General features: G+C 55.3%; 1 protein-coding gene across 3 annotated transcripts in view; it reads right to left on the bottom strand.

The window, feature by feature from the left end:
• Window positions 1-27,435, bottom strand: part of DCHS1 (dachsous cadherin-related 1) — a 164,482-nt gene that overhangs the window by 91,948 nt on the left and 45,099 nt on the right. For all 3 annotated transcript variants that reach the window (XM_075917306.2, XM_075917305.2, XM_075917308.2), the window contains 4 exons: window positions 16,639-16,827; window positions 15,657-15,888; window positions 3,812-4,048; window positions 2,008-3,027 (listed from right to left, as the gene is read on the bottom strand). In XM_075917306.2, the coding sequence (XP_075773421.2) occupies window positions 2,008-3,027; window positions 3,812-4,048; window positions 15,657-15,888; window positions 16,639-16,827 (1,678 nt within the window). The remainder of the gene's footprint in view (window positions 1-2,007; window positions 3,028-3,811; window positions 4,049-15,656; window positions 15,889-16,638; window positions 16,828-27,435) is intronic.

Here is a 27,435-nt window from a genome sequence, read left to right on the forward strand (position 1 = left end):
TCTGGGGTGTGTGACCCCTAACCTCCGTGGAACGAGGTCACACCGACCCTCCTCTGGGGAGTGTGACCCCTAACCTCCGTGGAACGAGGTCACACCGACCCTCCTCTGGGGAGTGTGACCCCTAACCTCCGTGAAATGAGGTCACACCGACCCTCCTCTGGGGAGTGTGACCCCTAACCTCCGTGGAACGAGGTCACACCGACCCTCCTCTGGGGAGTGTGACCCCTAACCTCCGTGAAATGAGGTCACACCGACCCTCCTCTGGGGAGTGTGACCCCTAACCTCCGTGAAATGAGGTCACACCGACCCTCCTCTGCGGAGTGTGACCCCTAACCTCCGTGGAACGAGGTCACACCGACCCTCCTCTGGGGAGTGTGACCCCTAACCTCGTGGAACGAGGTCACACCGACCCTCCTCTGGGGAGTGTGACCCCTAACCTCCGTGAAACGAGGTCACACCGACCCTCCTCTGGGGAGTGTGACCCCTAACCTCCGTGAAATGAGGTCATACCGACCCTCCTCTGGGGAGTGTGACCCCTAACCTCCGTGGAACGAGGTCACACCGACCCTCCTCTGGGGAGTGTGACCCCTAACCTCCGTGAAATGAGGTCACACCGACCCTCCTCTGCGGAGTGTGACCCCTAACCTCCGTGGAACGAGGTCACACCGACCCTCCTCTGGGGAGTGTGACCCCTAACCTCGTGGAACGAGGTCACACCGACCCTCCTCTGGGGAGTGTGACCCCTAACCTCGTGGAACGAGGTCACACCGACCCTCCTCTGGGGAGTGTGACCCCTAACCTCGTGGAACGAGGTCACACCGACCCTCCTCTGGGGAGTGTGACCCCTAACCTCCGTGAAATGAGGTCACACCGACCCTCTTCTGGGGTGTGTGACCCCTAACCTCCGTGAGACAAGGTCACACCGACCGTCCTCTGGGGTGTGTGACCCCTAACCTCGTGGAACGAGGTCACACCGACCCTCCTCTGGGGAGTGACACCCCTAACCTCCGTGAGATGAGGTCACACTGACCCTCCTCTGGGGAGTGTTACCCCAAACCTCCGTGAGACAAGGTCACACCGACCCTCCTCTGGGGTGTGTGACCCCTAACCTCGTGGAACGAGGTGTAACGGTAGTTCGGAATAGGAAGCCTAATTTGAACTACCTACTCCGTGCCACGTGTAGCCGCGGGCACGGAGTCCACAATAACGGGGATTTAAAAATGGCGGCGCTCGGCAAGATGTAAATGAAGCCCGGGAAATTTAAATCCCGGGCTTCATTTGCAACTCCGGTTGCCTACATTAACCAGCATAGTTCGAACTAGGGTGGTAGTGTAGACGTACCCTCTGTCTGTTCAAGCTTCCTTAAATCTCAGCAGCTCTGGGCTGGCTTCTCCGTGCTGCTGTCCTGAGATGTGGGCTCTGCCTGCCCCTGCCCAGCCCAGTCACAGCCGTCACTCAGGGTGTGTTTAGACTACACGGCTCCATCGACGGAGCCACCTAGATGAGTTTACTAGACATAGCAAAATGAAGCGGCGATTTAAATAATCGCCGCTTTATTTACATCAAAATGGCCGCCGCGCTGTGCCGATCAGCTGTTCGTCAGCATGGCGCGGTAGTCCAGATGGGGATCAAACGACCCCAGATCCCTTTGTCGTTAGATCCTGTAGCCTCCTTTCGCGAGCCATGCAGTCTAGACACACCCTCAGTGACGGGCCTGGCTTTCCCCAAAGGGCTGCTGGCCTCCCTCAGGCCATGGGAGCTCTGGGGCGGGATGGGAGAGCAGGGTACCCCCAGACAAAGCACTCTGCCTGGGGACAGTTCTAGGAGCTGTCTGACTGGGGAGCCACTAACTAGCCAGCATGTGCTGTCGGCACCCCGTGGTGCCATGCTGGGGCCAGCGCTGCTCTACCCACAGTCACCCCTAGGAACGTCACGGGCCTTCCATGTCCCCTTGGGTCTCAGTGGCTCTTCCTCCCCTGCCAGCTGCACCCGTTTGGGGTCTCTCACCAGACTGCATGTGGATGAGGAAGTTGGGATCATGCTGGAGGAGGCGGTAGGTGAGACGGCTGTTCTGCCCCATGTCCCGGTCACTGGCGGTCACCTTGCCCACCCTGCTGCCCGGGGGCTGGTTCTCTGCAATGGTGAAGAAGTAGCGCTCCTCACTGAGCCGGGGACTGTTGTCATTCTCATCAGTGATGCTGACCCGCACCGTGCTGGTGCCCGTCTTCCTGGCTTCACTGCTGGTGCCGCCTGCCCCTGCAGACGCCAGCACTGTCAGCATGTACAGGTCCCGCGTCTCCCGGTCCAGCGCACTCTTGACGTAGAGCCAGCCGCTTTCGGGCACAATGCCAAAGCTGGCAGCGTCGCCATCAGCACGCAGGTGGTAAGTGAGGGGCGTGGTGCCGGCGTCCCGCCCCAGGGCCCGCACCTGCAGGACGCGAGTGGAGACAGGCGTGCCCTCCCGCACCTCCACACGGTAGGTGAGTGTGTCGAAGATGGGCCCATGGTCATGCTCTGCCTGCACGTGCACCAGCAGGGTGAAGGTGGCACTGAGTTGGGGCACACCGCTGTCCCGTGCCACCACGGCTAGCCCATAGGCAGCACTGGCCTCGTACTGCAGGGCCCCCACCAGCCGCACTGTGCCTGAGGAGCGCTCCACGCTGAAGATGCCGTCCCCACCCGACACCAGCTCAAAGTGCACCTGCCCATTGGCACCACTATCCCGATCCTCCGCCTGCAGCGTGTAGACAGTAGCCCCCACCTCTGTGGCCTCTGGCAGCAGGATGGAGTCCGAAGGGGCCAGGAAGGCTGGCGCATTGTCATTCACATCTGACACGGCAATCTTCACCTGCGCATTGCTGTAGGCAGGCGGTGAGCCACTCCGGGCCTGCACGTCCAGAACCAGAACCGCCTGGACCTCATGGTCCAGAGGGAGGCTGATGCGGAGCTGTCCCAAGCTGGAGTCCATGCAGAAATAGCCGTGGGGATCTCCCGAGGAGATGGAATAAAAGATGTCATCAGAGTGACCTGGGGAAAGAGAATAGAGAGCATGGACAGTGAAAGCAGCACTCCACTACCCTGCCTCGCCTACCCCAGTGGGAGGTGCCATGGGGCAGGCAGGGCACTGGCAGCGGGGGTAGCTCATGGCAAGGGGCACCATGAAGGCAGGCAGGGGGCGCCACAGGGTCAGGCAGGGCACTGGCTATGGCAGGGGCTCCCAGCAGGGGCATGTAGGAGCAGATATGACACTAGCTGGGAGGAGGGTGGGAGGGAAGAGTACCCAACAGGGGCTGCTGTGGGGGGGGGGGGGGGCGGGGAGGCAGGCTGCTAGCTGTGGGGGAACGCCAGCAGGGGGCCAGGCAGGCTGCTAGCTGTGGGGGAACGCCAGCAGGGGGCAGGCAGGCTGCTAGCTGTGGGGGAACGCCAGCAGGGGGCCAGGCAGGCTGCTAGCTGTGGGGGAACGCCAGCAGGGGGGCAGGCAGGCTGCTAGCTGTGGGGGAACGCCAGCAGGGGGCCAGGCAGGCTGCTAGCTGTGGGGGAACGCCAGCAGGGGGCAGGCAGGCTGCTAGCTGTGGGGGAACGCCAGCAGGGGGGCAGGCAGGCTGCTAGCTGTGGGGGAATGCCAGCAGGGGGCAGGCAGGCTGCTAGCTGTGGAGGGGGAGCACCCAACAGGATGCACCGTGGGGGCAGGCACGGCACTGGCTGTGGGGGAACTCCCAGCAGGGTCACTGTGGCAAATCAGGCAGGAGGACAGGCCCCCTGAAGTGGCAACATGGCCCAGTGTGTTCTGAGGGCTGCGGTAGGTCCATACCCGGGGGGTTGTGGGCCCGGACGGCCCCCACGCTCACTCCCTGCTGAGCGTCCTCAGGCACAGTGAAGAAGTACTGAGCCTGCTCGAAGACAGGGGGTGAGACTGTGCCAGCCACGATGCTGATGTTCACTTGGGCATTGGGTTGAGTTGAGAGGCCCCCCCCATCTCGTGCCGAGATCACCAGCTGCACCAGCGTGTTGGCTTTGCCACTCAGGGACCATGAGAGGGAAACGACACCTGGGAGAGAAAGAGACTCATAGGGGAAGCTCTGCAGGGTTGAAAACTGTTCCCCTCCCCTGCAGGAAATGCACCACTTCCACCCTGCTCTAGGGGCGCAGCAACAAACCACGGGCCTGGGAACAACTCCGGAGACTGGCACTTGCAAAGTTACTCCCATGGTTCTTCTCTGGACCTTCCCCAAGTTAGCAACATCCTCCTTGATGTGTGGGGTGCACCGCTGGGCACAGGATGTCAGCAGCAGTTGCATCAGTCCCAACTAGAGATGTAAATAACCTCTCGACTCCTCCTCAAGAGTCCTGTTCACGTGTCCCAGGGTCGCGCTAGCACCGGCCTTCGGCACTGGGAGCCTGCATTTCGCGGATCGTTTTCTCCAATCCCCAAATACTGTTCAGACTCTTTGCTCCCTAGAAGAGCATGTTCTCCAGGAACAAAAGTCATTTACATTTTGCCATATTACATTGCACAGTGTTTGCTTGCACCCGCTTTACTGAGCAGTCTGGAGCACACTGTGCAAGTGACCCGCCCCTTTTGTTATTTACTCCTCCTCGGTGCTTGTGTCTGCAGAGGGGGATGGCACTGGGCCAGAGGGAGCAAAGTCAGGGCCTTGGGAATGAGCTCTGGGGAGGGAGTGGGCCTGGGGGCAAAGGGGTCAGGGCCCAGAGGAACAGGCCATGGAGAGGGAATAAACCTTGGGCCTGGAGGAAAAGAGGTCAGGGCCCTGGGGAACAGCCCTTGGGAAGGGAGAAGACCTAGGGGAATGGGCCATGGGGAGGGGCAGGAGGTTGAGGTATAGCAGTGGATGTAGGCTGAGGGAGGAGTTCAGGGCTGGGGCCTGGGGTTGGAGTATGGCGCTGCTGCAGCTAGGGAGAGGCCCCTTCCCCCAGCCCTAGCCCCAGAGCTGCTGCAGCTGGGGAGAGAGATGGGGAGGAGGAGTCCTCTCTGCATGCTACAGCCCCAGGGCACTCTACCTCAAACCCCCCATCCCTGGATCCACCCCAGAGCCCTGACCACCCTGCACCCTAAGCCTAGCCCTCTGCCCCAGCCCTGCGCCCCTTCCCACACGCCAAACCCCATCCCTGGCTCCACCCCAGAGCCCTCCACCTCTGCCCCAGCCCTGCGCCCCTTCCCACACGCCAAACCCCCATCCCTGGCTCAAGCCCAGAGCCCTCCACCTCTGCCCCAGCCCTGCGCCCCTTCCCACATGCCAAACCCCATCCCTGGCTCCACCCCAGAGCCCTCCACCTCTGCCCCAGCCCTGCGCCCCTTCCCACACGCCAAACCCCCATCCCTGGCTCAAGCCCAGAGCCCTCCACCTCTGCCCCAGCCCTGCGCCCCTTCCCACACGCCAAACCCCATCCCTGGCTCCACCCCAGAGCCCTCCACCTCTGCCCCAGCCCTGCGCCCCTTCCCACACGCCAAACCCCATCCCTGGCTCCACCCCAGAGCCCTCCAACTCTGCCCCAGCCCTGCGCCCCTTCCCACACGCCAAACCCCATCCCTGGCTCCACCCCAAAGCCCTCCACCTCTGCCCCAGCCCCTTCCCACACGCCAAACCCCCATCCCTGGCTCAACCCCAGAGCCCTCCACCTCTGCCCCAGCCCTGCGCCCCTTCCCACACGCCAAACCCCCATCCCTGGCTCCACCCCAAAGCCCTCCACCTCTGCCCCAGCCCCTTCCCACACGCCAAACCCCCATCCCTGGCTCCACCCCAGAGCCCTTCACCTCTGCCCCAGCCCTGCGCCCCTTCCCACACGCCAAACCCCATCCCTGGCTCCATCCCAGAGCCCTCCACCTCTGCCCCAGCCCTGCGCCCCTTCCCACACGCCAAACCCCATCCCTGGCTCCATCCCAGAGCCCTCCACCTCTGCCCCAGCCCTGCGCCCCTTCCCACACGCCAAACCCCCATCCCTGGCTCAAGCCCAGAGCCCTCCACCTCTGCCCCAGCCCTGCGCCCCTTCCCACACGCCAAACCCCATCCCTGGCTCCACCCCAGAGCCCTCCACCTCTGCCCCAGCCCTGCGCCCCTTCCCACACGCCAAACCCCATCCCTGGCTCCACCCCAGAGCCCTCCAACTCTGCCCCAGCCCTGCGCCCCTTCCCACACGCCAAACCCCATCCCTGGCTCCACCCCAAAGCCCTCCACCTCTGCCCCAGCCCCTTCCCACACGCCAAACCCCCATCCCTGGCTCCACCCCAAAGCCCTCCACCTCTGCCCCAGCCCCTTCCCACACGCCAAACCCCCATCCCTGGCTCCACCCCAGAGCCCTTCACCTCTGCCCCAGCCCTGCGCCCCTTCCCACACGCCAAACCCCATCCCTGGCTCCATCCCAGAGCCCTCCACCTCTGCCCCAGCCCTGCGCCCCTTCCCACACGCCAAACCCCATCCCTGGCTCCATCCCAGAGCCCTCCACCTCTGCCCCAGCCCTGCGCCCCTTCCCACACGCCAAACCCCATCCCTGGCTCCACCCCAGAGCCCTCCACCTCTGCCCCAGCCCTGCGCCCCTTCCCACACGCCAAACCCCATCCCTGGCTCCATCCCAGAGCCCTCCACCTCTGCCCCAGCCCTGCGCCCCTTCCCACACGCCAAACCCCATCCCTGGCTCCATCCCAGAGCCCTCCACCTCTGCCCCAGCCCTGCGCCCCTTCCCACACGCCAAACCCCCATCCCTGGCTCCACCCCAGAGCCCTTCACCTCTGCCCCAGCCCTGCGCCCCTTCCCACATGCCAAACCCCCATCCCTGGCTCCATCCCAGAGCCCTCCACCTCTGCCCCAGCCCTGCGCCCCTTCCCACACGCCAAACCCCATCCCTGGCTCCATCCCAGAGCCCTTCACCTCTGCCCCAGCCCTGCGCCCCTTCCCACACGCCAAACCCCCATCCCTGGCTCCATCCCAGAGCCCTTCACCTCTGCCCCAGCCCTGCGCCCCTTCCCACACGCCAAACCCCCATCCCTGGCTCCACCCCAGAGCCCTCCACCTCTGCCCCAGCCCTGCGCCCCTTCCCACACGCCAAACCCCATCCCTGGCTCCATCCCAGAGCCCTTCACCTCTGCCCCAGCCCTGCGCCCCTTCCCACACGCCAAACCCCCATCCCTGGCTCCATCCCAGAGCCCTCCACCTCTGCCCCAGCCCTGCGCCCCTTCCCACATGCCAAACCCCCATCCCTGGCTCCACCCCAGAGCCCTGACCACCCTGCACCCTAAGCCTAGCCCTCTGCCCCAGCCCTACGCCCCTTCCCACACGCCAAACCCCATCCCTGGCTCCACCCCAGAGCCCTCCACCTCTGCCCCAGCCCCTTCCCACACGCCAAACCCCCATCCCTGGCTCCACCCCAGAGCCCTCCACCTCTGCCCCAGCCCTGCGCCCCTTCCCACATGCCAAACCCCCATCCCTGGCTCCACCCCAGAGCCCTCCACCTCTGCCCCAGCCCTGCGCCCCTTCCCACATGCCAAACCCCATCCCTGGCTCCACCCCAGAGCCCTCCACCTCTGCCCCAGCCCTGCGCCCCTTCCCACACGCCAAACCCCATCCCTGGCTCCATCCCAGAGCCCTTCACCTCTGCCCCAGCCCTGCGCCCCTTCCCACACGCCAAACCCCCATCCCTGGCTCCATCCCAGAGCCCTCCACCTCTGCCCCAGCCCTGCGCCCCTTCCCACACGCCAAACCCCATCCCTGGCTCCACCCCAGAGCCCTCCACCTCTGCCCCAGCCCTGCGCCCCTTCCCACACGCCAAACCCCCATCCCTGGCTCCACCCCAGAGCCCTCCACCTCTGCCCCAGCCCTGCGCCCCTTCCCACACGCCAAACCCCCATCCCTGGCTCCACCCCAGAGCCCTCCACCTCTGCCCCAGCCCTGCACCCCTTCCCACACGCCAAACCCCATCCCTGGCTCCACCCCGGAGCCCTTCACCTCTGCCCCAGCCCTGCGCCCCTTCCCACATGCCAAACCTCCCAGCCACCCCCACACCACACCACACCACCTCCAAATTGGTGCAAATACAATTAATTCTGCACATGGATGTAAACAATTAGAGGAAACACTGATCCCGGCTTCTGGGGAAAAGGGTTAGAGTCTAGGGAACAGGCCATGAGGAGTGGGCCCTGGACCTGGGGACGAGGGGGTAAGGGCCATTAGGAATGGGCCATGGGGAGAAATGTGTTCGTGAGGAGGGGGTGATTGGAGCCCTGGGATCAGGCCCTAGAGAAATGGGCCATTGGAAATGGGCCCTGGGCCTGTGGAGGGGGGGGGGGGTCAGTGCCCCGAGGAACAGGCCATGGGGAGGGAGAGAGAGAAGAATAAAATCATGGACTACTAGATCTGAAAGGGACCTTGAGAGTCATGGAGTCCATTTCCCTGCCCCCACGGCAGGGCCAAGCACTGTCTAGATCAGTGGTCCCCAACCTTTTGAGGTTGTCGGGCGCCAGGGGGCGTGGCCGTTCGCCCGCCGGGCGCCAGGGGGCAGGGACACTTGCGCGCCCGGGGGCGGCCCCCCCCATAGCCGCTTGCCCGGGGGCGGCCCCCGCCCAATAGCCACGCGCCCGGGGCCAGTGCCCCTCCCCGCAAGCACCGCGTGCCCGGGGCCGACGCTCCCCGCAAGCGCTGCGCCATGTGCCTGGGGCCAGGCCAGCCCCGAGCACCTGGCGGGCGCAATGGCGCCCGCGGGCACCGTGTTGGGGACCACGGGTCTAGATCATCCCTGCCAGGTGTCTGTCCAGCCTGCTCTTCAATATCTCCAGTGATGGAGATTCCACAGCCCCCCAGGCAATTTATCCCCCCCGGACAGGCAGGACGTTTTCCCTCATGTCCAACCTCAACTGCCCTGGCTGCAGTTTAAGCCCCTTGCTCCTTGTCCTGTCCTCAGAGACCAAGGGGAACAATTCTCCCCCCTCCTCCCTCTGTCCCCTTCCCTCTCAGTCTTCTCCTTTCCCAACTAAACAAGCCCAGTTCCTTCAGTCTCCCTCACAGCTCAGGTTCTCTAGGCCTTTCAGCATTTCTATTGCTCTTCTCTGCACCCTCTCCAATTTCTCCACATCTGTCTTGAAATGCGGTGCCCAGAACTGGACACAAGCCTCCACTGAGGCCGAACCAGCGCAGAGGAGAGCGGAAGAAGGACTCCTCGTCCTTGCTCCCAATACCCCTGAGATCTCTGGGCCTGGCAGGAAGTGCTCAGAGGCCCAGAGGAGGGAGCGGCCCTTGGGACCTCTGGGCCTGAGGAGAAGAGGTCAGGGTATGTCTACACCACAAAGTTAATTCGAACTAATAGACGTTAGTTCGAATTAACTTTGATAGGCGCTCCACATACAAACCGCTAGTACGAACTTAATTCGAACGAGGTAAACCTCATTCTACGAGGACTTACGCCTAGTTCGAATTAAGCAGTTTGAAATAAGGGCTGTGTAGCCCCTTAATTCGAACTAGTGGGAGGCTAGCCCTCCCCAGCTCTCCCTGGTGGCCACTCTGGGCACCACCAGGGAAACTCGTCTGCCCTCCTCCCGGCCCCGGAGCCCTTAAAGGGGCACGGGCTGGCTATGGTGCCCGTGCCAGATGCAAGCCTGCCAGCACCCAGCCGGCAGACCCTGCACCTGGCATGGAACGAACCAGCCACCCGCTGCCACCCAGGAGCCTGCCCGGGGCCGCAAGAGGTGGGCACCCGCCTGGTCTAGTGCAGACATCGTGGACCTCATCCACGATCTCCGCACTAGGCACAGGAAAGTGGCCGTCTAGGGCAGGATAGCTGCCAGCCTGGCCATCCAGGAGCAGGTTTGCATGAAAATCAAGGTGGTCCAGTGAGACCCCCGACCCTGAGCCCTGAGCTTAGAATGGCCGTACTGGGTCAGACCAAAGGTCCATCTAGCCCAGTAGCCTGTCTGCCAACAGCGGCCAACACCAGCTACCCCGGAGGGGATGGACCGAAGACAATGACCAAGCCATTTGTCTCGTGCCATCCATCTCCAGCCTTCCAAAACAGAGGCCAGGGACACCATTTCTATCCCCTGTCTAATACCACTCCATGGGCCCAACCTCCATGAATTTATCTAACTTCTTTTTAAACTCTGTTAGGGTATGTCTACACTACAGCGCTAATTCGAATTAGTACAGCTAGACTTAAAAACTAGTTTGAATTAGCGTTTTGCTAATTCGAACTAGCATGTCCACACAGAGTGGACCCTGAACAGAGGTTAAGGATGGCCGGAAGCAGTGCCGGCAGGGCATCAGATGAGGACTTAGAGCGTGGAGCTGCTGTCTCAGGCTAGCCGAGGGCTGTGCTTAAAGGGACCCGACCCCCACCCCGGACAGACAGTTCTCAGGGTTCCCCGCTTGCAAAGCAGTTCTGGCTTGGAGTGCCCTGAGTGCCCACACGCGGAACATCACAGCACTCGGCCATCACCCCGGCTGCACTTGCCGCAGGCTTCCATCCAGGGGGATGGGGGCAATCCGGGGGCTGCAGGAGAACTTCCACCCCGAGAAGCCCACAGAGCCAGCCCAGTCCTCCCCATCGGGAGCGCGTACCCCATTCCTCCCTCACCTCCTTCCACTTACCCTTCCCTAGTCCCCCTTCCTGATGTACAAAATAAAGAAAACGTGTGTTCAATAATAGAATCTCTCTTTATTGAACAAAACTGGGGGAGACTGGGAAAAAGAGGTGGGAGAGAGGAAGAGAGAGGCTGGGAGAGGGGAGGGCAACTAAAATGATCAGGGGTTTGGAACAGGTCCCATATGAAGAGAGGCTAAAGAGACTGGGGGTATGTCTACACTAGAAAGTTAGTTCGAACTAACGGACGTTAGTTCGAACTAACTTTCCTATGCGCTACACTAGCGCTCCGCTAGTTCGAATTTGAATCGAACTAGCGGAGCGCTTAGTTCGAACTAGGTAAACCTCATTTTACGAGGACTAACGCCTAGTTCGAACTAGCTAGTTCGAACTAAGGGCTGTGTAGCCCTTTAGTTCGAACTAGTGGGAGGCTAGCCCTCCCCAGGTTTCCCTGGTGGCCACTCTGGCCAACACCAGGGAAACTCTATGCCCCCCTCCCGGCCCCGGACCCCTTAAAGGGGCACGGGCTGGCTACGGTGCCCGTGCCAGGTGCAAGCCTGCCAGCACCCAGCTAGCAGACCCTGCACCTGGCACGGCACAGAGCCACCCACCCGATGCCCCCCAGCCCACCCCCTCTTGCCGGGACCAGGCTGGCGGCTCCCGGGAGCTTGCCCTGGACCGCAAGAGGCGGGCATCTTCCTGACTAGTGCGGACATCGTGGACCTTGTCCACGATCTCCGCACTAGGCACAGGAAAGTGGCCGTCTAGGGCAGGAGAGCTGCCAGCCTGGCCACCCAGGAGCAGGTGTGCATGAAAATCAAGGGGGTCCACTGAGACCCCCGACACTGAGCCCTGAGCTTACAATGGCCGTCCTGGGTCAGACCAAAGGTCCATCTAGCCCAGTAGCCTGTCTGCCCACAGCGGCCAACCCTAGGGACCCTGGAGGGGATGGACCGAAGACAATGACCAAGCCATTTGTCTCGTGCCATCCCTCTCCAGCCTTCCACAAACTTTGGGCAGGGACACCACTCCTACCCTCTGGCTAATAGGACTCCATGGACCCAACCTCCATGACTTGATCTCACTTTCCTTTAAACTCTGTTCTAGTTGTAGCCTTCACAGCCTCCTGCAGCAAGGAGTTCCACAGGTTAACTATTTGCTTTGTCAAGAACAACTTTCTCTTACTAGTTTCAAGCCTGCTACCCATTCCTTTCCTTTGGTGTCCTCTAGTCCTTCTTTATGGGAACTCATGAAGAACTTTTCTGAATGCACCCTCTCCACCCAACCCCTGCTTTTACAGACCTCTATCCTGTCCCCCCTCCGTCTCCTCTTTTCTAAGCTGAACAGTCCCAGTCTCTGTAGCCTCTCTTCATCTGGGACCTGTTCCCAACCCCTGATCATGTTAGTTGCCCTCCCCTCTCCCAGCCTTTCTCTTCCCCTCTCCCACCTCCTTTTCCCAGTCTCCCCCAGTTTTTTTCAATAAAGACAGAGTCAATGTTGGAAGAAACGTTATCTTTATTTTGTACATCAAGAAGAAGGGGGGCTAGGGAAGGGCAAGTGGAAGGAGGTGAGGGAGGAATGGGGTACGAGCCCCCGATGGGGAGGACTGGGCTGGCTCTGCGGGCTTCTGGGGGTGGAAGCTCTCCTGCAGCCCCCCAATTACTCCCTCTCCCCAGATGGCAGCCTGCGGCAAGTGCAGCCGGGCTGATGGCCGAGTGGTGTGATGTGCCCAGTGTGGGCACTCAGGGCACTCCAAGCCAGAACTTCTTTGCAAGCGGGGCACCCCTTAGAACTGTGTGTCCGGGGTGGGGGTCGGGACCCTTTAAGCGCAGCCCTCGGCTAGCCTGAGACAGTATCTCCATGCTCTAAGTCCTCCTTTTATGCCCTGCCGGCACTGCTTCCGGCCATCATTAAGCCCTGTTCAGAGTCCACTCAATGTGGACTTACTAGTTCGAACTAGCAAAACGCTAGTTCGAACTAGTTTTTAGTTCTAGATGCGTTAGTTCGAACTAGCTTAGTTCGAATTAACTAATTCGAACTAAGTTAGTTCGAACTAGCGCTGTAGTGTAGACGTACCCTGGGACTTTTCAGTTTAGAGAAGAGGAGACGGAGGGGGGATATGATAGAGGTCTATAAAAGCAAGAGTGGTGTGGAGAGGGTGCATAAAGAAAAGTTCTCCATTAGTTCCCATAATAGAAGGACTAGAGGACACCAAAGGAAAGGAATGGGTAGCAGGCTTCAAACTAGTAACATAAAGTTCTTCTTCACAAAGCAAAGAGTCAACCTGTGGAACTCCTTGCTGCAGGAGGCTGTGAAGGCTAGAACTAGAACAGAGTTTAAAGAGAAGTGAGATCAAGTCATGGAGGTTGGGTCCATGGAGTGGTATTAGCCAGGGGGTAGAAATGGTGTCCCTGCCCAAAGTTTGTGGAAGGCTGGAGATGGACGGCACGATGTCTGCACTAGACCAGGCGGGTGCCCACCTCTTGCGGTCCTGGCCAGGCTCCAGAGAGCCGCCAGCCTGGTCCCGGGAAGAGGCGGAGGGCTGGGGGGCATCGGGTGGCTGGCTCATGGCGTGCCAGGTGCAGGGTCTGCTGGCTGGGTGCTGGCAGGCTTGCACCTGGCACAGGCACTGTAGCCAGCCCGTGCCCCTTTAAGGGCTCCGGGGCCGGGAGGGGGGCAGACGAGTTTCCCTGGTAGTGCCCAGAGTGGCCACCAGGGAAAGCTGGAGAGGGCTAGCCTCCCACTAGTTCGAATTAAGGGGCTACACAGCCCTTAATTCGAACTAGTCAGTTCGAACTAGGCTTAGTCCTCGTGCAATGAGGTTTACCTAGTTCAAACTAAGCGCTCCGCTAGTTCGAATTAAGTTCGAACTAGCGGAGCACTAGTGTAGCGCCTATGAAAGTTAATTTGAACTAACGTCCGTTAGTTCAAATTAACTTTGTAGTGTAGACATACCCTTAGGCTGTGTCTACCCTGGGCCACTTATTCCGGAAAATCAGCCGCTTTTCCGGAATAAGCTGCGAGCTGTCTACACTGGCCCTTGAATTTCCGGAAAAGCAACGACGCTCTACTGTACAAAATCAGACGCTATTCCAGAAAAACCATTCTGCTCCCGCTCGGGCATAAGTCCTTATTCCGGAACATTGTTCCGGAAAAGGGCCAGTGTAGACAGCCCAGTAGTCTTTTCCAGAAAAAAGCCCCGATCGCGAAAATGGCGATCGGGGCTCTTTTCCGGAAAAGTGCGTCTACATTGGCCACAGACTCTCTTCCGGAAAAAGGCTTTTCCGGAAAAGCAGCCTGCCAATGTAGACGCTCCTTTTCCGGAAAAACAGAAAACAGAATAGTATTCCGTTTTAAGCAGTTCCGGAAATTCATGCCAGTTTAGACACAGCCCTAGGGTATGTCTACACTATCACGCTAGTTCGAACTAGGGTGGTTAATGTAGGCAACCCGAGTTACAAATGAAGCCCGGGATTTGAATTCCCGGGCTTCATTTACATATTGCCGGGCGCCGCCATTTTAAATGTCCACTAGTGCGGACTCCTCGGGAGTAACGGTAGTTCAGAATAGGAAGCCTAGTGCGAACTACCTAGTCTGTGCCGCGTGTAGCCGCATGGCACGGAGTCTGCACTAGCGGACATTTAAAAATGGCGGTGCCCGGCAATATGCAAATGAAGCCCGGGAATTCAAATCCCGGGCTTCATTTGTAACTCCAGTTGCCTACATTACCACACTAGTTCGAACTAGGGTGGTAGTGTAGACATACCCTTATAGTTCTAGCCTTCACAGCCTCCTGCAGCAAGGAGTTCCACAGGTTTACTATTTGCTTTGTGAAGAAGAACTTTCTGTTATTAGTTTGAAGACTGCTACCCATTAATTTCACTTGGTGTCCTCTAGTCCTTCTATTATGGGAACTAATGAAGAACCTCTCCACACCACTCGTGCTTTTATAGACCTCTATCATATCCCCCCTTAGTCTCCTCTTTTCTAAGCTGAGAAGTCCAAGTCTCTTTAGCCTCTCTTCATATGGGACCTGTTCCAAACCTCTGATCATTTTAGTTGCCCTCCCCTCTCCTACCCTCTCTCTTCCCCTCTCCCACCTCCTTTTCCCAGTCTCCCCGAGTTTTGTTCAATAAAGAGAGTTTCTATTTTTGAGCACACGTGTCCTTTATTTTGTACATCAGGAAGGGGGGCTAGGGAGGGATAAGTGGAAGGAGGTGAGGGAGGAATGGGGCACGAGCCCCCGATGGGGAGGACTGGGGTGGCTCTGCAGGCTCCTCAGGGTGGAAGCTCTCCTGCAGCCCCCCGCTTGACCCCCTCCCCGGATGGCAGCCTGCGGCAAGTGCAGCCGGGCTGATTGCCGAGTGCTGTGATGTGCCGAGTATGGGCACTCAGGGCACTCCAAGACAGGACTGCTTTGCTGTCCCTCATCGAGTTAGACAAGCGAGTGGGGAACCCCTGAGAATTGTCTGTCCGGGGTGGGGGTCGGGTCCCTTTAAGCACAGCCCTCGGCTAGCCTGAGACAGCAGCTCCACGCTCTAAGTCCTAATCTGATGCCCTGCTGGCACTGCTTCCGGCCATCCTTAACCCCGGTTCAGGGTCCACTCAATGTGGACATGCTAGTTTGAATTAGCAAAACGCTAATTCAAACTAGTTTTTAGGTCTAGATGCACTAGTTCGAATTAGCTTAGTTCGAATTAACTGATTCGAATTAAGTTAGTTCGAATTAGTGCTGTAATGTAGACATACCCTCAGAGCCCAGGAAATGGATCCCGAGGAGAGAGTGGGTTCTGGGAAGGATAGGGTCAGGGCCTGGGGGAACGGGATTTCTGGGCCTGTGGACAGTAGGGTCTGGGAAGCTCTTGGCTTGCAAAGAATGGAGCCGCGACCCAGGGGAAGGAGGGATCTGGGCATGGAAGGAAGGAGTCAGGGCCTGGGGGAGAAGGAGTCATGGGGAGGGAATGGGCCCAGGAGAACAGCAAGGGCCTCTGTCAGCAGCAGGCTGAACATCAGCTAGGGGAAGCTCCCTTCCCCCCACCCTGCCCCAGGCTGGCCAGGGCACCAGAAGCTCTTACCCGTGTCCTTGTGCAGAGAGAAGAGAGGGGGCGAGTTCCCTGAGACAATGTGGTAGGTCACCTTCCCGTGTGGGCCCTCGTCCTTGTCGTGGGCCGTGACGCGCAGCACGGCTGTGCCTGGCATGCTCTGGGTGCTGATGCTGGCCGCGTACTCCAGCGGGTAGAACACCGGCCTGTTATCGTTCACATCCTCCAGGAAAACCTTCACGTATACCATGGAGTTCAGGCCGCCCTGGAGGGGGACAGGACAAGGCATAACTCTGCACAGGGCTGGGCTGCTGGTCAGATTCCCTCTACGCTCAGCAGTAGCACAGCCCCATGGCTGCTTAATGAGCCCCACCCAACCCAGGGCTCAGGCATGGAGCAGCCTGGCTGGGGCAGGGGCATTTCTCCCTCTGACAGCAGCAGCTCCAGGCTGAGGACAGAGCAACGAGGTGGGGACACGTCCCCTCCCTACCGGCTGGGAGAGACACGCTGCTCTGTCCTCAGCCGGGAGCTCCTGCTGTCAGAGGGAGAAGTGCCCTTCCCCCACCAGGCAGCTCCATGCACGGAGCCCTGAGCCCCTGGCTGGGCAGGACTCATTAATCAGCTGCGGGGCCGTGCTGCCGCGCAGCTTAGAGGGAACTCTGCGGCTGGGGAGATGGGCTGACGTGGATAACCCCCTGCACAGCACCAGGCTCCTAGGATGACTCTGTCCCATGCCCCCTTGCTCACTCCTTGTTGGCTCATCTCCCCATCTCCCATTGCTCCGCTCCCCCCACCCCCACCCCCAGCCCATCCGCCCCATTGCTCAGCTCCTCCCGCCTGGCCCATCTGCCCCATTGCTCAGCATCCCCTCAGGGCCCTTCTGCCTCTGCCCCATTACTCAGCCTCCTCCAAGGGCCATTTTGTTTCTCAGCCTCTTTTCCCATGGAACCATCCTCCCCCCCCCAGCACTCAGCCCCCTCCCCCTGGAGCCCAGCTTCCTTCCATCAGTGCTCACCCCATCAACAGCAATGACGGTGAAGTCATAGGCAGTGGCTCCCTCATCACGGTCCAAGCCCTGCACTGTGCACAGCTGCCCAGTGTGCTCATCGATGGTGAACTGTGTAGGCACAACACTGCCGATGCCGGAGCCGATGGAGTAGGAGAGGGAGCCAAAGGGGCCACTGTCTGCATCTGTGGCTGTGATCTAGTGGAAAGACGCTGTGTCAGACAGAGTAGCAATGGGGCTGGAACTCAGCAGCCAGGCCCAGCTCCCCTGGCCCATCACAAGGGCAGCTCACAGGACAGGGTGGGCAAATACCAGGACACTGCTTCCTGCTGCTCCCATTGACTGGGAATGGCGATCTGCAGCCAGTAGGAGCTGCAATCGCCTGCACCTGCAGAGGTGCAGGTAAATATAGCTGCACCTAACCCTGGCGAACTGCTTCCGTTCCACTGCCCACTACTGTCACAGAATCATAGACTCTTAAAATGATACGACTGGAAGGAACTGCCCTCACAGCAGGACCAAGCAGTCTGGACCATCCTGCTCTGCCAGGTGTCTGTCCAACCTGCTCTTCAATATCTCCAGTGAGGGGGATTCCACAGTCCCTCTAGGCAATTTATTCCAGTGTTTCACCACCCTGACAAGCAGGAAGTTTTTCCTAATGTCCAACCTAAACCTCCCTTGCTGCAGTTTAAGCCCATTGCTTCTTGGCCTGTCACCAGAGGCCAAGGAGAACAATTTTTCTCCCTCCTCCCTCTGACACCCTTATAGACACCTGAAAACCGCTCTCATGTCCCCTCTCAGTCTTCTCTTTTCCAGAGTAAGCAAAGCCAATTCTTTCGGGCTTCAGTCATAGATCTTGAATCATATTTGTTGCTCCGAACTTTTTCAAATTTTTCCGCATCTTTCCTGAAATGTAATGCTCAGAACTGGACACAATACTCCATGTGAGGCCTAATCAATGCAAAGCAGAATAACTTTGTGTCTTGCTCACAAACACGCCTGTTGAGACATTCTGGGATGATCTTTGCTTTTTCACAGGAGTCACACTGTTGACTCACATTTAGCTTGTGCTCCACTCTGACCCCTCGACCCCTTTCTGCAGGGCTCCTTCCTAGGCAGTCTCCCCCCATTCTGAACGTGTGCATGAGCCCTTCTGCATGTAAGAGTCAGAATGGCCAGGACACAGGAAGTCTGGATCCAATTTCCTGCACTGCTGAAGCCTCAAGACACGTGATCACAGGAAAACAGCAGCTTCTCTGGGCTGTAGTTCCCACCTATACAGTAGGGAACTGCACAGAGGCTGGGGTGAGAAAAGACTTGACTCCTCAGTGAGTGATCGGAGTAGCTCGCTTTCATAAGAGCGGCCAGGCTGGGTCAGCCCAAAGGTCCTGTCTGCCCACAGTGGCCAGTGCCAGGTGCCCAGAGGGAATGAACAGAGCAGGGAATCAAGGCTCTCCTTCCTTCCCTCTCAAACTCCCGTCTGCAGTCCCCTGATTGCTAGCTCCCCCTGGTCACTTTGCTTCTGGCTTTTTAGGCCTTCTCTCCTAGATCAGTCCTGCCCCCTTATTAGCCACAAAGGGAGCAGATGATCACAAGGCATTCTCTCCTTCAGCTGGTGCTCACCCTACAGCTAGGGAGTACTGCAGGAGTGGGGTGGGGTCTCAGAAATGGGCATCTGCTGCACAATTGAGGCTGCTGGCAGTGTTACTTCCCATCTTCTCAATTTAGATGACCTCTCTATTTCTGGTATTAGGACTTGGCCTTGGGCAGAGCGGCTGAGCTCCACAGATTTACCCCACTGTCCTCACTAGTGTTGCCGGGTGTCCGGTTTTCGCTCGGACAGTCCGGGAATTGCATCTTCTGTCCGATAAAAAAACCCAGAAAATACCGGACATGCAAAATGTCCAGTATTTTCTGTTTCTCGGACGGAAGGCCGGCGGGGACATTTTTCCCCAGCCTCCCCTGCCGCATGGCCAGATACTTCCGGTTCCTCTCCTGCATGTGGGAGAGGCCGCACAGGAGATCTGGCGGGAGGGAGAAGCTCCATGTGCTGGAGCCCTGCAGCATTTCAGCCAGGCGGCAGGGAAAGAGGCTGCAGCTCCTTCCCAGGCTCAGGCATCTGCAGAGGCTGCCAGCGAAACTCCTTTTGTCCGAGCAGGTGTGTGGGAGGGAAGGAGAGGAGAGGGGAGGGGATCCATTCCCAGAGTGGGAGGGAAGGGAAGCCCGAGCCCCTTCCCTGCATAGGGCACCTTTCGAAAGGAAGGGGAAGGCACAGCTTCTCCTCTTCCCCACCCCCACTTTCCTGGAATAGGCTGGCTAGCCTGTGGCAGACTGGAGCTCTACCAGTTCAGGAGGCATGCAGGACTGGTGGCTGACTCTGAGTGCAGCGCTTCCTTGCAGGGTGGTGGCAGGGAGCGAGAGACTTCACGTGCTCCCCCTCCCAAGGCCCTGATTGACCTGGGGGCAACAGGGGTAGTACATGAAGTCTCCTCCCACTGCTGGACACAGGGAACTGCCAGCTGTTCAGAACAGCTGTCAGTTCTGTTGGGGGGGGAGCGGCGGCAAAGACTTTGTACAGTCCCCCAGCCCCAGACCAATCAGGGTCTGTGGGTGGGGAAGCATGGAAGTGTCCTGTCCCCAACCCCTTCAGGGTAGCCTGGGGCTGCTTCAAAGCTTTCTGAAGTGGCCCCTGGTCAAAAATGATTGCCCACGTCTATGCTAGACACTCACTAACCCCGTCCCATTTCCCTCCTGCTAGACTCAGAATTGGTCTCTAAGTCGGGGCGGGCAATAAGGTTTTACTGGGGGCCACTTCAGACATTTTTGAAGTGGGCCCGGGCTGCACCGGATGGGGCGGGGCCTCAGACGGAAGGAGCAGAGCCAGGCTACTTTCCTGCTTCCCCACCCATAGACCATGATTGATCTGGTGGGGGGGAGCATGTGAAGTCTTTGCCCCCCCCCCAGGCTTCCCCTAGGTGCCCATGCCCCTGGCAGTGGGAGGAGACTGCCACTCCCACTTCTGCCCCCAGGCCAATCAGGGCTTCGGAGCAGAGGAGCGCATGAAGGTAGGTAATAAAGTGATAGGGAATAGAATATTACACTTGGAAGGTAATAAAGTGATAGGGAATAGCCAGCATGGGTTTGTGAAGAACAAGTCATGCCAAACTAATCTGATAGCTTTCTTTGATAAGATAACGAGCCTTGTGGATAAGGGAGAAGTGGTGGATGTCATATACCTAGACTTTAGTAAGGCATTTGATACGGTCTCGCATGATATTCTTATTGATAAACTAGGCAAATATAACTTAGATAGGGCCACGATAAGGTGGGTGCATAATTGGCTGGATAACCGTAGTCAGAGAGTTGTTGTTAACGGTTCTAAATCCTGCTGGAAAGGGATAACAAGTGGAGTTCCGCAAGGGTCTGTTTTGGGACCCGTACTGTTCAATATCTTCATCAATGATGTAGATATTGGGATAGAGAGTACGCTTATTAAGTTTGCAGATGATACCAAACTGGGTGGGGTTGCGACTTCTTTGAAGGATAGGGACATAATTCAAAATGACCTTAGCAAGTTAGAGAAATGGTCAGAGGTAAACAGGATGAGGTTTAATAAAGAGAAATGCAAAGTGCTCCACTTAGGAAGGAACAATCAGTTCCATACATACAAGATGGGAAGCGACTGTCTGGGAAGGAGCATGGCGGAAAGGGATCTAGGGGTCATAGTGGACCACAAGTTGAATACGAGTCAACAGTGTGATGCTGTTGCAAAAAAAGCAAATATGATTCTAGGTTGTATCAACAGGTGTGTTGTAAGCAAAACTCGTGAAGTCATTCTGCCGCTCTACTCTGCACTAGTTAGGCCTCAGCTGGAGTACTGTGTCCAGTTCTCGGCGCCACATTTCAAGAAAGATGTGGAGAAATTGGAAAGGGTACAGAGAAGAGCGACAAGAATGATTAAAGGTTTAGAGAACATGACCTATGAAGCCAGGCTTCATGAACTGGGCTTGTTTAGTTTGGAAAAAAGAAGATTAAGTGGGGACATGATAGCGGTTTTCAAATATCTAAAAAGGTGTCACAAGGAGGAAGGCGAAAATTTGTTCCTCTTGGTTTCTGAGGACAGGACAAGGAGTAATGGGCTTAAAGTGCAGCAGGGGAGGTTTAGATTGGACATTAGGAAAAAATTCCTAACTGTCAGGGTGGTCAAATATTGGAATAAATTGCCAAGGGAGGTGGTGGAATCTCCCTCTCTGGAGATATTTAAGAACAGGTTAGATAGACATCTGTCAGGGATGGTGTAGACGGAGCTTGATCCTGCCTTGAGGGCGGGGGGCTGGACTCGATGACCTCTCGAGGTCCCTTCCAGTCCTATTATTCTATAAAAAAAAACTAGTAAATATTAGGAAAAATAAGCAAGTTCACACATGAATCAAGAAAGCTATACGATGTTATTCTGATACCCACATTGTAGCATATTTCTGAAACTTGGCAAATGCTAGAAGTTTGCAACAGGCAATTTAACACATTTCATCAGAGATGCTTGTGGAGAATATTTCATGTCCAGTGATAAGATAAAAAGCTAACGCTGATGTATTGTTAAGGACCGGACAAAACACTTTAGAGGCAATGATTCAGGAAAGAGGACTTCACTGGTATGGGAATATTGTAACAGATGTAAAAAAGAAGAAAAACAAGGCATTTGTAGCGAAGCTCTTGACTGTATACCATTTGGTGGAAGACAGGAAAGAACATAAAAACTGTGACAGTTAGGGCCCAGGCACTCCAACTGGAGAACAGAAAGTTAAAAAAATCCCAAATTAAGCCACTAAACCAACTGATTGCATACTATGTCATTTCACTGTAAGAGTAAAATAAGTAGAATCTTTTATGAAAGCTTACAATGCACTGAATTAAAAAGTGATTATGACATATGCATACTGGTTATAGTTATGAATGTGTGTGTAGGAAACTCCATACTGCAACTGCAGCATCACCTCATGACTGGGAAATGGTGCTATAAAATCATAACTAGTGTGGAAAAAGTGAATAAGGAAAAGTTATTTACTTGTTCCCATAATATAAGAATTAGGGGTCACCAAATGAAATTAATAGGCAACGGGTTTAAAACGAACAAAAGGAAGTTTTTCTTCATGAAGTGCACAGTCAACCTGTGGAACTCCTTGCGAGAGGATGTTGTGAAGATCAGGACTTTAACAGGGTTCAAAAAAGATCTAGGTAAATTCATGGAAGTTAGGTCCATCAATGGCTATTAGCCAGGATGGGTAGGAATGGTGTCCCTAGCCACCGTTTGTCTGGAAATGTGTAACAGGGGAAGGATCACATGATGATTACCTGTTGTTTTCATTCCCTCTAGGGCAGTAGTCTCCAACCTTTTACACCTAAGATCATTTTTTAAATGTCAGGACAAGCCAAGATCTACCCCATTCTTTCCCCCAAACCCCGCCCCTTCCTTGAGGCCCCGCCCTCTCTGGTACCCTTCTCTCTATCACTTGCTATCTCCAGCCCTTAGATACTCTCAGGGTATGGCTACACTGTCACTTTTTTTCGATCCTTCTGTTAGAAGAGATTTTTCTGATATTTGGCCCATCTAGACTGGGCCAAATGTCAGAAAACCCCCTTCTTTTGGAAGCCCCCACATTCCTTGTGGAAGAGGGGCTGCCACAAGAGCGTGTTTACCGGAAAAACTCCTGCAGTCTAGCCGTACCCTCCCTGGGTGGAGACAGGAGGCGCGGGTTCTGGGGTGAGAATGAGGGATTTAGGTTTGGGAAGGGGGGAGAGGTGCAAGCTCTGGGAGGGCATTTGGATGCAGGAGGCGGTGGAGAAGAGGATGCTGGCTCAGGGAGGGGGCTCCAGACTGGGGAGTGTTGGGGTCAGGTGGAGGGTTGGGGTGCTGGGCAAGCCACAGGCTTGTGGATGTGAGGCTGCAGGAGTTCAGGTTGGGGGGTGTGAGAGAGGCGCAGGGCAGGGAGGTTGGGAGTATGATGGGCTCAGGACACAGATTTGCAGTGTGTGGATGGTGCAAGAGTGTTGTGGCAGAAGGCTGAGGATGTGGGGGTGCAGAAGTTTTGGATGTGAGAGGCTTGGGACTGAGGGTTCCAGTGTATGATAGGCTCAGATTTGGAATCGGGGTAGGGGGGTACAGGAGTGTTATGATGCTGCGGCCAGATGAGGACTTGGCCCCAGTTGGGGGCTTGTTGTCCAGGCATCATTTTTAAATAAAATATTATGTCAAACACAAAATGTTTCAGCGTTGTATTTATTTATGGGAGGGGCGGGGAACCTGTTTTGAGTCAGGGGTCACTGACCCACAGAAAAGTCAGTCAGGCCCACACAAGTGAGATACAAAAACACAGCCCCTCCAAACCCCACTAATGTGGCCCCAGCTGTGCTGGTGGGGGCAAGGGACAGGGTGCCAATGGGTGCTGGGGCAGGTTGCTGGGGCAGGGAACAGGCCACTTTTCCGGAATCAGCCGCTTTTCCGGAATAAGTGGCCCAGTGTAGACACAGCCGAGGTGTTTGGGTAACATACCTGTCAGGAGGGATATGACTGAGTCCTTGAAAGACTGGCAGAAAGTGTCTCATACTGATGGAGGATTAAGAAAGACAATGCGAATCCCAAGGACTGAACACTGACATCTAACAGACAACTCTGGCAGGGAGAATATGGTAATTGAGCAGGTGTCCTGCAGGAAGAGAACAGGCCAAGAGACAAAAGGCTAAGATAAGAGCTGGCCTTTTAAGATACACAGCACTCCTCTGAGACTGACAAAGACAGGGAAGAGAAAAGAGTCAAAATGGATTGTATAGCAGCTTGGTTGCCTGGAACCGTGAGGTTGCACCGTCTGAAATATGTCTTCACCCTGGCTTCTCCATAATAACCTGAGGACTTGTAGTGTAAGGATAAAGCCTTTGTCTGCAATCAAATTAAAGGAGCAGCAGCCATTAGCTCTAAAGCAGGGAGTCACATGCTCATATTCTGTCTAAATTACATTAAAATAGTTTCATACTTGCCTGTGAAGGAGACTCTGTCCTAATGGCACCTACTATCACCAGGTAAAGAAATAACCCTCAAGATGATTAAAGAAAACTTAGCTTGACAGCATTCTGTCTGGTAAGAAACTATTTATCAATAGTTGGCGTTGCAAAATCCTCATTCCTTTGCTGTGCTATTATGGTCAGAGAATCATAGAAGATGAGGGTTGGAAGAGACCTCAGGAGGTCATCTAGTCCAACCTCCTGCTCACCCCAGGACCAACCTCAACTAAAAAACAAAAGTGTCCAGCTCTTTATAGAAATGGTAGGACTTCAGTGAAGCACCAGAGTGTTGGTTCATTTCATAGGCCTTATGACAGGCTTGTCAGTCCTTTAATCTTCACTCTGCACTGCAGCGTGTCCTGCTCACACCCTTTTCCCCTGCTTATAATCCCCACTTTCCTATTGTTTGTCTGTATGATCTCCAGTTTAATTTTTTCGGTCAGCTGTATAATTGTGCTAGGTGTAAATCAATGAAGGTGGTGAGGTATGATTGGTTAGATAATTCTGTTGCTGTAAGTTATGATTGGTTAGTAACATTTTAATAAAATAACTGGCTCCAGTAAAGCCAAGCAGGGCTCAAGTTTCACTCTATAAACTGGGATCTAAAAGGAAGTTCTCTGGGAACCAACTCGGGGACATAGAGCCAAGATCAGAGCTGCCAGACCTCAGCCCTGTGCCAATGGCACTGCAGAAACTGGAGTCCTCTAGTGGACCTGATCCTGACTGGCCCTCATTGGACTTACTGGGAGTGGTGAGCACAATATGCTTAGTGTGTGCATTCTGGTTTTTGGTGACTGTTAATAAATAGCAATTAAGCAGGATATTACCTTGCAAGGCTCTTTTCTCTGGCAAAATACCCTGCATATCCACAGAGTAAGAAGGTTATGCCTGAGGCCGCAGAAGGGTGAAGTTAGGAGCTATATTGAGAAGGTTATGCTTGAGCCCTAGAAACCGGTAAGGGTGGTGCCTTTAGAGCCTGTAAATGGCAGAGAATTGTACGCGGATAAATTCGGTGGAGAATGCTTGGGCAGCCTAAGGTCATTCGAACCAAACTGATCTAGTCTAACACAGTAATAGCAACAGAATACCAGTGGCATTTTGTCAATAAGGGTCACCATCTACTTGGCACAATGTTCTCCCTGAAGCAACAGGAGGGAAAGGAAACCAAGCAAAAGGACCAGGAAGGGAGGGGTTAGCTGAGGAGCCCACCTTTCTTATTAAATGTCTAGCAGAACAAGGCCCATGCCCACGGGGACAACATTCTTTCCAGGGGAGGAATGTCCTTGATTCAATGAGTAAGGGATTTGAAGCATTCTGTATGTGAATGAAACCAATGCCAAAGAAAAAGCAGCAGCAGCATGGGCATCATGGAAAACTCTCACAAATCTCTCCAACCTGATAATGCAACTGGAAGATTATAAATTCAATGTGGCTATAGTTAAGGACAATTTGGCTCAGTATAAAGCACCTGAATATGAGCAACTGAAACTGAAATCAGAGAACCTGAATGGGGAGGTATCTACATTGCAAATGAAGCTGGGGGGTGCTCAGGCAGCTGCCAGCATGGGTACAGACAAGAAGTGACCATACAGTCTACATGTATGATGACAGGGGAACCAAAGAAGTCCACAGTTACTACAGAAGGCTGCCCAATTAGAGGGGCAAAAGGAATTGACTGATGGGGCTTCTGTAACCCTCACAATGGGCCCCAAACCATCAGCACCACCCCCAATAGGATGCTTGCCTCCCTGGACTCCACCTAAGGTAGTGGCCCAACTACATTATAACAAATGAGGGTGTCCCATAGGAGAGGCAATAATGTGGAGATTAGGGGAACAAAGATGCCCCACTATGCTAATTGACACTATAGCATCAGTAAGTATGTTGGAGAGCGCTGGCTTCCCAGGGATGCTGTGGAAACAGAAAATTCAATACAATCAGTATCCTAGACAGGGGAAATAGTCTGTCACTGTCTCACAAGACCAATCCTGACCCCCACAGGTGATCGGTAGTCATGAGTAAAATATAGGGTTGCCAGGTGTCCGGTATTGAACTGGACAGACCGGTATTTGCACCTTCAGTCCAGTAAAAAAAATTCAGAAAATACCGGACATCTAAAATGTGGTGCAGCTCGCACTGGGGGGGGCAGAGGGAGTGGCCTGGGAAGTAAAGGAGCCACGACTGCATTTCAGCCCTGGTCCTTTTTTTTTTCTCAACAACTTTTTCTGCGGCCTCCCCTCCCCCACAAAAGAATGTTTTCCTGGGTGTTGGTATTTTTTGTGAAACCATCTGGCAACCCTAGTAAAATATTGTGTTCGGGAACAGAATCAAACTGGGAATGAGAGTAGGGAGGATGGAATATTGGGAATGGCTAACTTTAATGAGGGAAGACCAATATTGGATTTAGCCAATGGGTTCCCTATGGTGAAGAGCCAGCAGAGATGTGTGGCTGTCAAGGATCCAGAAGAAGGGCAAGCAGAAAGGGACCTGTGGGTGAAAAAATGTCCTGGGGTATGGACTAAAAATAAAGTGGAATTTGGAGTGTGGAAAAATTGATGCTGAGGTTTTAATTCTAGGTCCTGACCCTCCTTCACAGCATCAACACAAGTATTAGTACACAGAGGGAGGACTAAAATCTACCATTGAAAGTTTGCTAGAACAGGATGTTATTGTGCAAGTGGCTAGTACTAATAATGCCCCAATTTGGCCTGTACTGAAAGGGGATGGGAAAACCTGGCAAATGACAGTGGATTTTAGAACATTCAATGCAGTAACCCCTGCCACTGCTCCAGTCATGGCTAAGTACCAAGCAGTAGTTGCTGCAGGAGCACAGTGGTTCTCAGTAAGCGATTTAGCAGATGCCTTCTTCACCATTATTACCCTGCCTGAGTCTAGGTACAAGTCTGGGTTACAACAATTCTGTTTCACAAGAGTCCCCCAGGGTTTTCATAACTCCCCTGCAAATTTGTCACTCACATGTGGTTAAGATGTGGGGAAAAACTTGACATCTGAAGACCAAAAGAGAATAATGACATATTGGTGCATGGGGACAATGAGGAGGAGGTTGGTCAGGTAACTGAGAATGTGTTATAGATTCAAGGTAAGCAGAGCCAAGGCCCAGTTAGTACTACAAGAGGTAAAGTATTTAGGGGTCTGTCACATTACTGGATTTTGAGGGGAGCAGCAAGATCACTGCTGCGCCCATGGGCGGGGGGGGGAGGGTGTTTGCCCCAAAAGGTGGTACAAAGAGGGCCATGTGACGTGTCAAACAAAAGCTTACTTTCTACCGATTCTGTATATGCTCTTCATATATCTGTATAATGTCTGTGTGAAATTATGAATATGTATTCTGTACGGGTACTGGAAGTTTCTCTGTATGTGGTTGAGCAATAGGTGAAAAAAGCTCAGTTTATGGACATGCTAATTAGCAAGCCAGCAGGGACAATAGGTCTCCTAAGTACCAGAGACCCACCTGGGAAGGAATCTAGGTGCGTGGCCAGAGACCATGTGACTCTCTTCAGCTTGGGAGAAGCCAGGGAGGGATATAAATATGCTATGTGGCTGACTCCATGTTGGTGCTCAGCTCTTCATCCCAGATGCAACACTGCAGGGATCAACAAGCCGGAAAGACCTGTGGACCCATCCTGATCCTAGGATGTGCAACAAGGACTTTTAAGCCAGCAGCTGTAACATCTCTGCTAGAGCCTGCATTGAGAACTGGGAGATTCGATGCATGTAATGTACGATCCT

The sequence above is a fragment of the Pelodiscus sinensis genome, chromosome 1 (assembly GCF_052426305.1).
Source record: "Pelodiscus sinensis isolate ZL-2025 chromosome 1, ASM5242630v1, whole genome shotgun sequence".
NCBI lineage: Eukaryota > Metazoa > Chordata > Testudines > Trionychidae > Pelodiscus > Pelodiscus sinensis.